Here is a 17,308-nt window from a genome sequence, read left to right as displayed (position 1 = left end):
CCTTATCACCCTTCGTGTGTACACGCAAGCACAAGACCAAATGCGCACGGAAAAGATCGTGCAGTCCAAAGCAGAGTTCGGTGGGTTATAGAAACACGAAAATACCCAGCATGCTTTCACCGAAAACGGCGTATGGCTGCCTAAATGGTTTTGTAAAAACGGTCATCCACGTACAAATCCACTCGTGCAAAAGCACACGTGTACGTGGGAGCTTCAGCCCACGAACGCAAAACAAGGAGAAGAAGAACGCCTTCACAAAAATTGCGTCCTCGCTGTTAAAACCCGTCAATCGGGACAGTGAATGTTTCCGTACCATGTCCACACGGCACCTGAATTGCTTAATATCAATTCAAACGTAACACATCTATAAATAGATTCAGGAAACATTGACACCTGCAATAAAATCACTTTCGTGCCTGTGCTAGCATTTTAATGTCCAGAAATATTTCTTAATAACAATTTCAAGAAACGATTTTTAAGACATCACACCCGGGTAAATAGTGTTTGATTTGAATTTCAAATAATGTGATTTAAGGCTGTAACTATAGTAGTAACCGAACCACCCAAACTTACAACAACAAAACATTACCGGAACAAAAAAAACATGCTGTGTAGCTTAAAAAATTGTACGTGAATAATATGTATTTTAGCAGATCACCGCAATCTGATATGCTCATCATTCTCCAAGGCACTCAAACTAACACTCACGTACACAGTCATACACAATAACCAGCTTTTATTCTTGACTGGACATAGTCCTTAGATCAAGACTGGTTTTAATCAGAACAAACACACAAACGCACACATTGTTACAGGTTCGCTTCGAAAGTATCTGTGAGAATCGTACCGAAATGAGCCAGAGCGTTGTTTAGAGATCAAATAAGCAAAGGGAAGTAAGCGCTCTAATGTGCACACGACATGTGTAATAGAGTAAGCGAGAGTTATACGGAACGTTTCTCCTGGCACCTGAGAGAATAACGCATTGAAATGAACAAGCGACTTTCATCCTCAAAAAAAGCATTACTTTTTCTTCCAAATGTTTTGACAAAACCAAGTAAGTCCACTTGCTTAGATCTGTCACATTTTTTAGATCTGATATAATGGAAAAAAGTGACAAAACCAAGTAAGTCCACAAAATGCCCAACAAAACAAAAACCATCCATCAGATCATTATCAAACTCGGGTTGTAAACGTACATTAATGCTATTTATCTTATCATTTCTGTAGGTTGATCAAGCTAATCGTCACTTTTGAGAAATGTAATAAAACAGAAAAAGTCGTTTATCTCAGAACTAGCTTCAGTGGACTTACTCGGTTTTGTCAGCACACGGCAGATCATACAACGCTTGAGACGAAAGGCGCCAGGGACGGATTTTTTTAAGGCAACTTCTTCTTCTTCTGCGTTTCCAGCCATGCTAAAACTTTAATCCGGTCTGTAGGGCGAAGTCCACAGTCAGCCGCAGCGACGTTGCCGGCCCCCAGATCTTCTCGTGGGCCTCCACTGGACTAGGCCATGTTTTAAAGGCAACAAAGTGGGCTGGTTTTGATGACACATAATTTACCAAAACCGACGAACTGTTTTCACGAAAAAGAGTGTGGCTTTACACACCGTTTGAACTAGAAACTCTTGAAAAGGACCAACCACCACACGCCTGTGAGTGTTAGCTATTGTATTTTGTCTACTCGTGTAAATACCTGGGCGTCACCATTCGCCATCAAATACCTGGGCGTCACCATTCAGAAAGATGCAGGTTGGGACAAACACATCAACAACGTGTGTGCCAAAGCCAACAGTGCACTAGGCATGCTGAGGAGAAACCTGAAAATCGGATCTCCAAAGACAAAAGAACTAGCCTACAAATCACTTGTCCGACCAATAGTCGAGTACGCTTGCACAGTCTGGGACCCGCACAAGATCAAAGAGGTCAGTCAGATTGAAAAAGTGCAGCGTAGGGCAGCTCGTTTTGTTCTCAACAGACACAAACAGACGGCCAGCGTGGACGACATGCTCAACGAACTAGAGTGGCCCTCGCTAGAAGAACGCAGGAAAGAGGCCAGGCTCTCCATGCTGAAGAAGATCACATCGGGATCCGCACATGTGAGGTGCGAGGAGCTACACCTACTCGCCCCAAGGGCTAGAAGAGGAGTCCCCACAGAGAGACAGCAATTCAAGCGGATCCCAGCGAGAACAAACTACAGAAAGAACAGCTTCCTCCCAAGAACAATCAGGGACTGGAACGAGACCCCTTCATCCCTCCTCCTCTCACACCCCCAGGCCCCAGACTCCTGCACTGCGCAGGAGTCGAGTTCCTGCATTGTGCAGGAACTCCCCAGCCCCCAGTAGATTCTAGCTAGGGTTTTTTTGTTTTTTGTTTTTTTTTTTTTTTTTTTCTCACTCTTTGGAATCTGCAACCCTCCACAATGTGACATAATGGTCAGCCAAAATGACCGTGGTCACAATATGGAAGAAGAAGAAGAATAGCATGATAAGTGGTTTCGATTTCACCACTAATAAACGATAAATGAGATCAATGTAAGTAGGTCGGCTTATCTATCGTCCTTGTTTTCTTCGTCTTGATCTGTTTTCTGTGTTCGTAGCGAATGGCGAAGCCGGTTGAAAAGATGACAGAAGCCACTTAGAAATCAACAAAAGGCAGCGGAAAATAATAATGAAGCAATTATCTTATTACATTGTTTTACTTTGCCTGGGCTGCGTTCACACTTCTCCGCAAGAATGTAAGTATTTTAAATATATATACGTTATTTGTATTTTTGACCAAAATATGACATTTTCGTCGTGGTCGAGGTTAACAATGACTGTCGAGATCTGTGTCAAATTTAGTTTTGACCAAATGTTTTAACATAGATGGGGAATCGAAACGAGGGTCGTAGTGTATGTGTGTGTGTGTGTGTGTGTGTGTGTGTGTGTGTGTGTGTGTCTGTGTCTGTGTCTGTGTGTCTGTGTGTCTGTGTGTGTGTCTGTGTGTCTGTGTAGAGCGATTCAGAGAAAACTACTGGACCGATCTTCATGAAACTTTGCATGTGGGTTCCTGAGTATGGTATCCCCAGACTTTTTTTTTTTTTATAAATGTCTTTGATGACGTCAAATCCGGCTTTTTGTGAAAGTTGAGGCCGCACTGTCACACCCTCATTATATTTAGTCAAGTTTTGACTAAATATTTTAACATCGAGGGGGAATCGAAACGAGGGTCGTGGTGTATGTGCGTGTATGTGCGTGTGTGTGTGTGTGTGTGTGTGTGTGTGTGTGTGTGTGTGTGTGTGTGTGTGTAGAGCGATTCAGACTAAACTACTGGACCGATCTTTATGAAATTTGACATGAGAGTTCCTGGGTATGAAATCCCCATACGTTTTTTTCATTTTTTTGATAAATGTCTTTGATGACGTCATATCCGGCTTTTCGTGAAAGTTGAGGCGGCACTGTCACGCCCTCATTTTTCAACCAAATTGGTTGAAATTTTGGTCAAGTATTGTTCGACGAAGCCCGGACTTGTCGAAATCAATTTAAAAACACTTTCATCTTATTCCTTGTCGGTTCCTGATTCCAAAAACATATAGATATGATATGTTTGGATTAAAAACACGCTCAGAAAGTTAAAACGAAGAGAGGTACAGAAAAGCGTGCTATCGTTCTCAGCGCAACTACTACCCCGCTCTTCTTGTCAATTTCACTGCCTTTGCCGTGAGCGGTGGACTGACGATGTTACGAGTATACGGTCTTGCTGCGTTGCATTGCGTTTAGTTTCATTCTGTGAGTTCGACAGCTACTTGACTAAATGTTGTATTTTCGCCTTACGCGACTTGTTTTAACTTTTGGCAGCGTTCACTTTAAATTTGCCGCCTAAAACGGACTCGTTTCTGTCCACAGCCAAAGCTTTTATCACACACAAATGGCTATACATGACAGCTGAAACCGTATTTGTTACATTTTAGCAGTGTGTACCCCGGGTTTCTACTGCAAACAAAAAATAATAGCAAAACCTCAAAGTATGTACGAGTCCCCTAATATGGACCACCTTCAACAAATCGAAGAAAATAAAAGCTAAAGGCAATTTTGATTAATTCATTAAGAAGGTTGCTGAAAATAACCTATAACTAGCCCTCGAGATTTCAAAAAAATATAACAAATAGTCTTTTTTTTTGTGGAAGTTGATAATTTCACTTATTTTAACTCTGTTTTTGATAAGCATGTCTGGAAAGTTTGCCTCACTAAAAGCAAGAGTGTTTGTTTGTTTGTTTGTTTGCTTAACGCCCAGCCGACCACGAATCAGGGCGGTGCTGCTTTGACATAATAACGTGCGCCACACACAAGACAGAAGTCGCAGCACAGGCGTCATGTCTCACCCAGTCACATTATTCTGACACCGGACCAACCAGTCCTAGCACTAACCCCATAATGCCAGACGCCAGGCGGAGCAGCCAACAGATTGCCAATTTTAAAGTCGAACCCACGACCTCCCGATCACGGGGCGGACGCCTTACCACTAGGCCAACCGTGCCGGTTAGCAAGAGTGTTCACGTTTCACAATCCATATACTGAAACCCGACACAGTTATTTTCCAACATCGTCAATTGTAGTTCAAGACTTCTAAGTTCTACTTATGTTTCCCAGATCCGCCGTTGTGCCTCACTTTGGCCGAAATTGGCTGTTGTTGCAAATGATCGCCGGGTTGACCCCGGTTTTCCCCCTCTTGTATGGTGCCGTACGCCGGGTTGACCCCAGGTTTGAGACTCAACAGCTCCTGGCGCTGTAAAAAAAAATAAAAAATAAAAAATTTAAAAAAAAATAAAAATTCCATCTCACACGGCATAAATAAATCCCTGCGCCTTGAATATGTCACAATGTGCGCGATATAAATTGCAATAAAAAATTTTTTTTAATCCCTGCGCTTAGAACTGTACCCACGGAATACGCGCGATATAAGCCTCATATTGATTGATTGATTGATTGATTGATTGATGTGGTGATTTTTGTCCGTATGGTTAATTGTCTTATGTAGGTTGTACATTTAATTGTTCTATTCTGTATATGTTCTTTTGTAAAGGGCATAGAGCCATAGGTTAGGCACTTAAAAATGTCCAATTATTATTATTATTATTATTATACCTGAATCATTTTAGTGCCTCTATTATGTCTAAGTTTCTATATAGACCGTTACATACATGTTATTCACTAATGCGATTACACGACGAGACATTTTGTGCGTTTCTCAGTGTTTTATTCTCTGAACAAAATAGTAATGAAAATGTTCGTTACTCATTTTAAAAACTCAGTGCGCATGTGTTCATGTTCTCTTGCTCTACTTACCTGTTAACTTTTGCTGATTGAATGTTAGTGAATGTCTGCAATAGGTACCTCGAGATTAAATGCGACTTATGTGAGCTTTGTTGGTTGCCGAGAGAGCGCGCGCGCGCGAGAGAGAGAGAGAGAGAGAGAGAGAGAGAGAGAGAGAGAGAGAGAGAGAGAGAGAGAGAGGGAGAGAGAAAGAGAGAGAGAGGGGGAGACAGAGACAGAGAGAGAGAGAGAGAGATCAAATCAAATCAAATCAAATCAAATTTTATTTTTCGAGGGTTGTGGCATAAGCAATACAACGAGCTTTTTTTCAACCAGACCTCGCCCATGCAGAGAGGGGACTAATCTAATCACATATTTACACGGATATTCACGTAGAAAAAAAGGTAGAGAAAAACAACAACATATGAATATTAACATATTACATATTATACACAAATATATGTAACGTAGTGAAAACAATGCTGAATACACATGCATGAGTAAATGTATTATTAAAGCTTTGAGTGTTTTTGTGTGGATATAATGAACACTGATGCTTTGGACAAATGAAAATATAACTAAACAAAGTCTTCCATCACTGTGATTTTTCGTAATTTCACATTAAATACAGTGAAAGGTGTTTTTTGAAAGTATTGAGACTCATTGGGACTCTCACAAATTCCGGGAGAGAATTCCACAGGACGCTACCAGAATAGGCTAAGCTTGACTTGAAGAGATCTATCCTTGGAATTGGGACGTTAAACTTTCGGTTTGGTTTGACTTTAAAGTTTGCAACGAAAGTTCGTGGTGCACGGCCGGAAAGTATTTTGTGAAGGAGCACGCCTTCATTTAATTTAAATCTTTCTTTTAATGGGAGAATCTTAAGTTTTTTATAATCATCAAATACAAGACTGGATTGTTTCAGTAAAATTAGTTTTAGCGCTCGCCTATGTAAACTATACAATGGTTTTAAAATATTAGCACTGGCAGAGTCCCAGATGGTCGAACAATAATCTGTGATGGTTTGTATATATGCGTTAAAGTATAATAACCTTGAGTGCTGATCTAGAAAGTGTTTAATTCTATTTAACTGATATATTTTTCTCGACATTGTTTTACATAACGACCGAACATGATGGGCCCAAGACAAATTATTATCGATATTTACTCCCAAAACTTTATGATCTCCAACCTCCTCTATTGCGTCGTTACCAATTAATATGGAATGAGGATTGTTTCATTATCTTTTGTCTTGTTGTTATTAACATGTATTTGGTCTTTTTAGGGTGAAGACTTATGTGGTTATACTCCGTCCAATGAATGAGATCATCTACACTGTTCTGCAACGATGAATAAACTTTGTCTAATTTTTTTTATCAGTAGTGTGTAGGGTCGTATCGTCAGCAAAGAGTTCGCAGTCATCATTAATACTAAGAGGAAGATAATTAATATACAGGGAAAAGAGTAGTGGTCCAAGGACAGAACCCTGGGGAACCCCGTATAACACAGGTCTTTTGCTGGATACGGTTGAATTAACGCAGACAGACTGCTCTCGCCCGGCTAAGAAAGAGGAGAGCAGGCATAAGGTTTGGGGTGACATTCTATATTCAACTAATTTTCTTAATAGTAATTCATGAGAGAGAGAGAGAGAGAGAGAGAGAGAGAGAGAGAGAGAGAGAGAGAGAGAGAGAGAGAGAGAGAGAGAGAGAGAGAGAGAGAGAGAGAGCTAGAGAGCTAGAGAGAGAGAGAGAGCTAGAGAGAGAGAGAGAGAGAGCTAGAGAGCTAGAGAGAGAGAGAGAGAGTTAGAGAGAGAGAGAGAGGGTGTGTGTGTGTTTCGGATGTCTGTTTTTGTGTGTCTTTATGTTTTTTGTTGTGTGTACAAGTTTCTGTAAAACACGAAGTACAAAAAGACCAACAACAAACTCTATTCACAGTCAGAAGCTTCACGCAGATTTTATTTCAACTGTTCTCGCGGCTCTTACCAAAAACAATTACATTATCTAATCAAAACGTTTAAACGCCACTTGCCTCTGTATCTAAAACGAGCGACAATTACCAAAAGCATTCACTTATCACTTCCACGATACATGGACAACCAATACTAAAGAAGAGTTAAAGAAGAAGCCGGGTGGCTGCCAGAAACTGTTCGTTCGCGTGAGGATCATTCCGACGTGGCGCCATATGATTGGTTGTTTTGTCTAGAATGGCGTCTCTTGACCTGTGTGTCTGAGTCGTCCTCATTGATAGTGGATGCCCCTGCAATCAGCCGCGCCTCGCCCCACTGAAAGGAACAAGAAAGAAAATTAGAAACTATATGTACAATTTTGTTTTCAATTATGTGAACTTGGCCAAAACATTATTGCAACAAATTTCGCATCCAAATTAAATTCCAGTGTCATTTCATTAAAACTTTATGATGCCAGTTAAGGCCGTTCACTTAGCTATCAGGATCACCTTTTGGATTAAAGATTTCTTTTACATGGATCACGTGACCGCCGCTCAAATAAGGGTAACCTCAAAATCGACCAGACAAAAACGGAAGGGCCGAATGAAAAAATCGACAAAAAATCACAACAGGCAAAACTGTGCAACTTTTACATACGAAAAGAAAGTCAAATTAATTATCTACCCTGAACAGATTGTTTTGTTTAGCTACCTTGCGTATTTCGTGTGCTATGCTATTCCTACTGTTGCAGGTGTCAATCGCAAGAGCGGTCAAAAACGAGACTTTTTGCTTGAAAAGGATATTTTGGGTTTTTCCTTGAGAAAAAATATACTGTTGGCGGGTAAGGGGGGGGGGAGGGGCTTCCGGAACCCGTGCCCCCCGCTCCCACCACCACCCCTGGATCCAGCCCTGGTTGCACTCACATAAGTCTTCCTGCTGCCGGTCCGTCTGTACACGACGACGGCCACAGCGACGACGGACACGACGAGAACGCCGGTGACCGTGGCGATGACGATGATGACGGTGGTGGAGAGGAGACAGCCGTCGGTTTCGTCGGAATCGTCGCCACAGTCGTCGTCCCCGTTACACTTGAGTGACGACGACACGCATCGGGCGTTGTCACACTCGAACTCTGTACCGGCGTCACAGGGATCTGAAACGGTCGCGGGAAGGAGAGAGCTGTATAATTTGTTTGGTGGTACATGTATCACTAATTCTGCCATTTAGAAAAGCGATGTGCAAAACATTTCTTCTCAAAGCAAGGCAATACGGCTTGCTCCGGGTGTTTACATAAAGCCTGTCATTAAATGGGCGAAGTCTACTTTAACGAAGCTCGCTGCTCGAAGATTTGGCACAGAAATTGCGCGTAGTCAACTCTGTGTGTACAATTAGGGACAGTGTTTGGACTAAGCACTTTTTCGCTCCAATCCGATTGAAGAAGTTCAAGTATTCTGTTTCTTCTCTTTTTCCAATGATTACTTGATTTATTCATTCTTTTATTCATCAGTTTATTCACTTATTTATTCTTTCGTTGGGTTTAATACAGACACGCGCGCTTGTACGAGCGTGCACGTGTGCGCGTGCCTGTCAGCACGTTGCGTGCGACTATATGTCTGTCTGTCCAGTGTCTGTCTGTGTCAAAGTGTTGGTGTGTTCATTGCCTACTTTTATGAAAGCGCACAACCAGGATGCGAAGACGAGGTGAATCTTGTGACGTGACATTCAACGTCATGTTATACGTCAGCGAAAGTGCCGCTCTGACGTCATTACACACAAAGTGGTGCGATGGCACGTGACTTTCACATAGACCGTCTTCAGCTGAAAACAGAGGATAGACTGTTAGCGCAGACAGACACCAAAAAAAGTGGCTGATAAAAATGAGGACGAGAAAAGTGAATCAAAATCTGAAAGAGACACAGAAAATAAGACAAAGAAGAAGGGGCAAAAGAAATGATAGAAGAGAAACACAGGAATCATAACAGAAATGGAGAAGAAGAAGAAAAAGATGTTCACAAAGATGGCAGATAGTGTGGATATGTGCGCGCTCAAACATAAATACACGTCGTGCACTCGGCCGTTGTCAAAATGAAAATAAAAATATTAAAATAAAGGAGGAGAAATGCTGCTCCTGGCTGATTTTGATCAAAATAATGTGTACACACGTTTTAATTTGCAACATAAATACATCTTTAAGGTGATGTTTTTGATTTTTTTTCTCAATGGTGGCAGGTGGTCACTACAATTCCAATTTTGTTATTGAATAGAAGAAAACAGAGAAATGATATCAATTAGTCATACGAAAACTCTGAACAACGTTAAGAATCACTGCTAATTAACCACCACTCACGTGGTCATATCACGTGACACGCACGTGTAATCATCGCCCCTGTCTCAGCGTAGGTGATATCCAATCGGAACACGGGGCAGAACTGTTCTCCTCCAATGAGCTGCGTGTCTGCATCCCACGTGACCGGAAGCCCCGCCTCCAAGGTGTGTAGATCCAGAATGGAGAAAAGCAATTGGCTGTTCACTGGGTGCTGGCTGGTGGTGACGTTTACTCTGCACGTGCCGCGCATGCGCACTGAAGTCCAGTTGGATACCGTGAGTATTTCCGCGTCAGTAACGTGGATTTCCTTATCACAGTAGTCGTCCACGGCCACTGAAAATAAAACACTAACATACAGGGGCGTGCATTGAGCCTGCATTGCGTGTACTTTGACATTATTATTATTATTATTATTATGAACATTTGTGCGCCTAATCTAAATATAGCCCTAGGCGCTTACAAAATATAGAATACATAGTGAACATTATACGAAACACAAATCGACAAGGACCAAGACACTCGGACTCATACACTCGCAGACAGGCGCACATGAATAGGCCCACTTCAGTAATTGCAGATAGGCTTCGTCTCGGTTTGCAGGGTTTTGTTACTCTGACTATGTTACAACTGCTTTAGAAGACTTTTGAAGCGTTTTGTTTTGTTTGTTGGTTGTTGTTGTTATTTGGTTTCCATACTCGTATGTGTGCGTGTGCGCGTGCGTACGCATGCTTAATTCAGTCACCCACACTCTCAAATTTCCCAACTGTTGACCAGATTAGAGTGCAAAGCCCATTGTCCCCCTTGCTACACTATCTCTGAAAATATCTAACGTCCATGAAGCACTTACCGTCCGCCAGAAAGCCTCGTACGATGAAGAACAGCATGAAAACCACGCTTGGGATTGCAGTTTGCAGCCACATTCTGGTCGCTTTAATCACAAGAAATGCAGCTGGGGAGTAAACTATGAATCTGTTTTTCCCTAAATGTAGCCGGTTAGCTCAGAATCAGTCTGTTCATCGGTCCATATCACAAGTCTATCCTCTAACATCAGGTTATTTACTTGCGTCCACACATAATCTGATGTCACATGATCATCCCAGAAGCATATCTTACACAAAGCAGGTGAAAAACGAGTCTTTGTATAATTAACGCGTGTATATATGTCTTCATCAACGCACAGGTTTTTATTGTCTGAGCTGGATGTAAGATTTGATCATCTGCTGTATATTCAAGGTTGTGACCGTAGCGTTCTGGTGATCGAATTGGTGATAATCTCATTGTATCGGACGGTGAACTTTAATCACCGTGTGATAACAGTACATACAAAATTAGCAACGAAAGCCTGATTATTTTTTGTTGTTGTCCCAGATGAAAAACAAAGAAAGGAATTTGATCTTATGGATTGAAACAGATCTCTATACTTTGCGCTTCCTTTTGCTTTGAGATTAGTTTTGGTGTGAGTGTTTACGCGCTGATGTACATGCGTGCAAGTGTTTATGTACCACTCATTATCTTCAGCAATCAGATGTTTGAATAAGAGTACTATTACTTTGGTCCAGTTTAAACTGGATTCCGTATCTCTGAAACACGTGTCCACATCATGGAGCAATGTGTGTGTGTGTGTGTGTGTGTGTGTGTGTGTGTGTGTATGTGTGTGTGTGTATGTGTGTGCGTGTATATGTGTGTCTGTGTGTGTCTGTGTGTATCTGTGTGTGCATCTGTGTATGCATGTGAGTGTGCGTGTGAGAGAGAGCGAGAGAGAGAGAGAGTGTGTATATATGTGTGTGTGTGTGTGTGTGTGTGTGTGTGTGTGTGTGTGTGTGTGTACGGTGTGTGTGTGTGTGTGTGTGTGTGTCTGTCTGTCTGTGTGTGTACGTGTGCCGCGATTCCCATAAAATTACTGACAAATGTTTATGAAACTTTACGCCTGAATCTGTCTACATATAATACCTGCACCTTTTTCTCATACAGAAACTTGTAAAGAAATATAAGTTCTTGCCCGTAAAAATTAAACTTTAGGTTGTACTGTGGTTTCCTCAATTTTCAATTACATTTTTGTTTATACAATTGTCAAACATTCTGAAACTCGATCGGGTATTCGTATGTTTGTGAGTGTTTGTATTACATCAGTTCCTCTTTGTTTGTTTGACAGTCTATCTGTCCTCAAACGTACCCCGCCCTACCCCCTACCCCCCCCCCCCCTCCCCGTCCCCATTCTCTCCCTCTTTCTCTTTCTCTTTCACACACACACACACACACACACACACACACACACACACACACACACACACACACACACACACACACACACACACACACACACACACACACACACACTGTACGAGAAACTTACATGATGCAATTCTATGAACGTCATTGGATTTGAGCTTTATTTATTCAACATTATTGTGCTTAAAACTAAATAGATTTTTCTAACAACCCATAAAAAGAACTCCAAAACAACAAGTATCACACAACTTTTTACGACAAACTGCATTTAACAAAAATCAATAACCCTAAATGCACCCCAAGTTACCCGTCACATGAGTTCCGTCTTTAGATAAACACCGTCAGACCAACATTGACTGAATACAACAAACAATACAAATACAAATGTTTTTGAGTGTGGTTTGAATGTGGTTGGTTTTTTGTCATTCCCGTCTTCAAGTTACAGAAACGTGCATGCAAAGACCTACAGTTGAACGCGGTGAAGATAGGAACTATTCAAATGTTCAATCAGCTTGGGGATGTATGTGGGTGTGTGTGTGTGTGTGGGGGGGGGGGGGTAGGGGATCTACCTTAAGTGTTTCGGTCGAGTCCAAGTGAGGTCAAGGCACAGACATGGTTTAAAGATCACTGGAATTTACTTTGCAAGTTTCGCTAACGGAAACAAAAAGCTACATAATATAAACTAAAGAAAGGTCTTTCATGAGGTCGAAAAGTCCCAGAAACAACACAAGAGAAGAGTTTTAGGCCGCGGAAATAAAATAACCATGCCCACACAGATCAACATGCTGTGATTGTTTGAAGGTTTGCTTCTTTGTTCGTTTGTTTGTTCGTTTGTTTTTCCGAACTTGGTAACTATGATCAAGCCGGAACCTGGGTGGTATAGTTGCATGATGGTGGCCACTGATGTCGCGCATGCGTGGTCTGATCGTTCCGCTGACGTCACACATCATGGACTCTCAATGTAAACGTGTCTCCTACGCAGAGGCGGACTTGGCATAGGGCGGGGTCATAACGTCAGAGTGTTGGTAGGACGAAGGGGGCAGAATGCCCGGGTTCTCTATTCCCTGGATGGACCCGTAGGCCTCCAGACCGGTCGTAGGCTGCAACAACAACACAGGAAAGATGACATGAGTAGCTCCACAGGAGACTGGTATGGACTCAACTAGATCATATTATTCTTGATAAGCGTGAGGGGAAGAGACAATGGAGAAAGCGAGACAAAGCGGAGAGACAGAGAACGGCAGACAGACGAACAAACAGACAGACAGACAGACAGACACACAGACAGACAGACGGACGGACGGACGGACGGACCTACAGAGGCTAACAGACAGGCATAGACTGACAGACTAACAGAATAAGAGAAAGATGAGGAAGGGATAGGACGTGGAAGAGAGACAACAGATCATCAAGCAGGCTTGTGTCCGACTGTCGAACAGCTTGCTGGTCAAAGTTGACAAAGGTAGGAGGCGGGACTGAGTGGGAGAGGTGGGGTAAGAAGCTAAGAAAGACTGAGAAAAAAGTTGTTGGTGAATTTTGTTCAAGCACAGTTTAAACTTTCGCTGCTCTTTCTATTTAAGACTAGCGTCGAGTTGCCCGACTTGCTGCAAATCACCCAACCGCAGCGACAGACTCACCGTCACTCTCCTTGAACGGAAGTTCTGGTGACGTTTGGACTGAGAAACCTGACGAGGGGTCTCCGTCAGTCTGCAAAGTGTTATGCTTTGAAACTGCTTCCTTGAATTGTGGACACTGATTCTTTCGACATTACCCCGGCCCCTTGCAAACCTGCCTTCTTCTTCTTCTTCTGCGTTCGTGGGCTGAAACTCCCACGTACACTCGTGTTTTTGCACGAGTGGAATTTTACGTGTATGACCGTTTTTACCCCGCCATTAAGGCAGCCATACGCCGCTTTCGGAGGACAAACCTGCCTTCAATTTGGGACACTATTCTTAGACATTACCCCTTGCAAACCTGCCTTCAATTTGGGACACTATTCTTAGACATTACCCCTTGCAAACCTGCCTTCAATTTGGGACACTATTCTTAGACATTACCCCTTGCAAACCTGCCTTCAATTTGGGACACTATTCTTAGACATTACCCCTTGCAAACCTGCCTTCAATTTGGGACACTATTCTTAGACATTACCCCTTGTAAACCTGCCTTCAATTTGGGACACTATTCTTAGACATTACCCCTTGCAAACCAGCCTTCAATTTGGGACACTATTCTTAGACATTACCCCTTGCAAACCTGCCTTCAATTTGGGACACTATTCTTAGACATTACCCCTTGCAAACCTGCCTTCAATTTGGGACACTATTCTTAGACATTACCCCTTGCAAACCTGCCTTCAATTTGGGACACTATTCTTAGACATTACCCCTTGCAAACCAGCCTTCAATTTGGGACACTATTCTTAGACATTACCCCTTGCAAACCTGCCTTCAATTTGGGACACTATTCTTAGACATTACCCCTTGCAAACCAGCCTTCAATTTGGGACACTATTCTTAGACATTACCCCTTGCAAACCAGCCTTCAATTTGGGACACTATTCTTAGACATTACCCCTTGCAAACCAGCCTTCAATTTGGGACACTATTCTTAGACATTACCCCTTGCAAACCTGCCTTCAATTTGGGACACTATTCTTAGACATTACCCCTTGCAAACCTGCCTTCAATTTGGGACACTATTCTTAGACATTGCCCCGGCCCCTTGCAAACCTGCCTTCAATTTGGGACACTATACTTAGACATTACCCCTTGCAAACCTGCCTTCAATTTGGGACACTATTATTAGACATTACCCCTTGCAAACCTGCCTTCAATTTGGGACACTATTCTTAGACATTGCCCCGGCCCCTTGCAAACCTGCCTTCAATTTGGGACACTATTCTTAGACATTACCCCTTGCAAACCAGCCTTCAATTTGGGACACTATTCTTAGACATTACCCCTTGCAAATCTGCATTGAATTCGGGACAATATACTTGCATTTTACCTATAATATAAACTCACTTTCTTGCTTTTTTGACGACGACGTCTTCTGAGGAGCACGACGACAACGACGATAAAAAGAATTAGGACCACGCCGCCCCCGACACCATAGCCAATGTGGCGCAAAACCCAGTTATAACTGTGACCGGCAAACTTCGGGCTGCAATAATCGTTGTTGTCCCTCTCGTCCGACCAGTCACCGCAGTTGTTGTTTCCGTCACAGCATAGGCCGTTGATGATGATCATACCGTTGTTACACACGTAGTCGCCTTGGCCACCGTAATCTTTAGGAAGAGAACGTTGGCAGAATATGAAGATAATGAACATGAAGAATACGATCACGTAAAAAAACACATATTATAAAGAATGAGAAAGAGCATAAAGAAAAAGATTACATGAACAAATTAAATCGTAACCTTTGAGTGTGTCCCCCTGTGGTTCTAAGAGATAATGTGCAATCTTTATGTTCATGAAAATCGTACATGTAATTAAAGGTTTCGTATCTTATCTCATCTCATCTCATCTTATCTGATCTCGTCTCATCTTATCCTATCACACACGCTTTATGATCAGGCTGACATCGTGAAGTGCCAGGAGCCAGAACCCTGAGAGAGATTGGAGAGGACTTATTTTATCTTATCTTATCTTATCTTTTCTGATCTGATCTTATCTTATCTGATTTGATCTGATCTGATCTGATCTGATCTGAATAACCAGGCCATCATACCTCGTGACGTGCCAGTGGCCAGCATCCTGAGGGAGATGGGGGAGGACTGGTAGTCCTGCCTGGTCACCACGATGGTCAGTTCAGCGCCCAGAGTCAGGTACATCTTCTGGTCCCTGTCCAGCTGCTGGCCGCACAGTGTGGCTATGTCACAATACAAGGTAACGGGTAAATGAATAACACCGAGTAGGAAACGTAAAGGCGGTTCTTACTTGAGCCCAAAGTCGACTTCGCCAAGACTTCTGCCAAAACTTGACTAAATGTAAAAAGAGAGGCTCATAAGATACACAAGAAACAAAACCTGGCACGGTCACATTAACGAACAAACTACAGAGGTGCAAGGAGACTAATAGAGAATAAACATTCTTGAAAGCGACTCTGCAATGCACAAAGTACACAAATAAGGAAAGAAAACAAACAAACCGACCTATTTTTCTTCCCGTAGCTCTCTGACCATCGTACAAAACCACAGTGTTGGAATTGCAGTCGGCATCAAAATGCATAATCTGTAGGCGGACCAAGTTCTGGTAGTTGGAGTAGACACTCTTAATGGTCACTCTGCATTCATAGTCATTCTCTTGCATGTACCAGTCGTCTGTCTTGAAGAGAGCGGCCGACCACACAGGAATGGTAGCGTTGCAGTACTGTGAGAGCACATCTGGAAATTAAGAAAAAAACAATACTAAGAAATCTGAGATAAATCGATTTCTTTTAGCATAGTGTTTTTGTGTGCGTGTTACTTTATTGGGAAAAAGTGATGTTACGGACGCAGATTTCTTCACATTTTTTCTCTCACACACATACATACACACATATGCAACCGCACACAGACACAGACACAGACACAGACAGACACACATACACTCACGTAAACAGACACATACATGCGCGCGCGTGCACTCACACGCTCACACAGGCAAAGGCCCGGACTAGGAGCGACGATTTCAAATACAAAGAAAAAACCCAGCAACAACAACAACCAAACACCAACACCAACAGCAGCAACAACAACAACAACAACAACAACAACAACATAATCATCAAGTATCAGCATACAAACAAAACAAACAAGAAGCAGATGTAAATAAATATAGAAGTATTCCAGACAAAAAATACACTCAATCTCCTCAGATAAACCAGCCACTCACTTCTAGGCTGACGGAATGTAGATCTACTTACATTTAGGTGTATCCAACGACGAGGCAACAACACCTACAAGAAGAAAAAGAGACAGCAAAGGAATAATCCTTTTCACGATACTCATTTTCTTTCTTTCTCGCGCTTGCCCGTTGGTTCGAACAATGAACAAAAAAACAAGCTGACTGTCACTGCAGTGTTGTCCGTCTTCTCTGGACTAACAATGAAAGTAAATAGTTGAGTAACTATGGTGTTGTTAGTCTCCTCTGGTTATCTCTTCACTAGGGATGAACAATGAATTGGCTAGTTGACTGTCACTGTGGTATTGCGTGTCTTTAATAGTTATCTCGTCAATCCTTTGACCGTGGAGTATCCAATAGCTGAGGTTAGTCTACAGTGATACCTGCCATGAACGGACACCCGTGGAACTAGCCGAAAGTGTACCTACACTACAAGTGGTCTGTCATGACAGGTATATATTTTGGTTAATATAAAAAAGGACTACAGAAGGTGTCCGTTATTGAGAGGTGTCGTTTCGTTAGAAGGGCCTCATTGCACAGGTACCCCTGTACTGTCATAGGTGTCATCTTAAAAAACTCATGATTTGACTTCTATTTTTCCACATAGGTCATACCTAGTCATATGATAT

General features: G+C 42.3%; 3 protein-coding genes across 3 annotated transcripts; 1 reads left to right on the top strand and 2 right to left on the bottom strand.

Moving 5' to 3' along the window:
• Window positions 1-1,804: 1,804 nt before the first annotated feature.
• LOC138976476 (uncharacterized) lies at window positions 1,805-2,344 on the top strand. Its single transcript, XM_070349371.1, has one exon. It carries the CDS (start codon window positions 1,805-1,807, stop codon window positions 2,342-2,344), a length of 540 nt encoding a protein of 179 aa, XP_070205472.1.
• Window positions 2,345-7,230: 4,886 nt separating this feature from the next.
• On the bottom strand, window positions 7,231-10,829 carry LOC138971485 (uncharacterized). Its single transcript, XM_070344223.1, has 5 exons — window positions 10,412-10,829; window positions 9,610-9,897; window positions 8,904-9,056; window positions 8,162-8,391; window positions 7,231-7,574 (listed from the first exon to the last, which is right to left on the bottom strand). Exons 1-5 carry the CDS (start codon window positions 10,482-10,484, stop codon window positions 7,455-7,457), a joined length of 864 nt encoding a protein of 287 aa, XP_070200324.1. The 5' UTR covers window positions 10,485-10,829; the 3' UTR covers window positions 7,231-7,454.
• Window positions 10,830-11,940: 1,111 nt separating this feature from the next.
• LOC138971474 (neuropilin and tolloid-like protein 2) lies at window positions 11,941-16,985 on the bottom strand. The gene is made up of 5 exons (XM_070344214.1): window positions 16,702-16,985; window positions 15,950-16,180; window positions 15,526-15,666; window positions 14,820-15,082; window positions 11,941-12,893 (listed from the first exon to the last, which is right to left on the bottom strand). The coding sequence occupies exons 1-5, from the start codon at window positions 16,784-16,786 to the stop codon at window positions 12,768-12,770; spliced, it is 846 nt and encodes a 281-aa protein (XP_070200315.1). The 5' UTR covers window positions 16,787-16,985; the 3' UTR covers window positions 11,941-12,767.
• Window positions 16,986-17,308: the final 323 nt, after the last annotated feature.

This window comes from Littorina saxatilis, linkage group LG1 (assembly GCF_037325665.1).
Source record: "Littorina saxatilis isolate snail1 linkage group LG1, US_GU_Lsax_2.0, whole genome shotgun sequence".
Taxonomy (NCBI): domain Eukaryota; kingdom Metazoa; phylum Mollusca; class Gastropoda; order Littorinimorpha; family Littorinidae; genus Littorina; species Littorina saxatilis.
The sequence above is the reverse complement of the archived record's forward strand: the minus strand, read 5'-3'. Positions and strand labels throughout refer to the sequence as shown.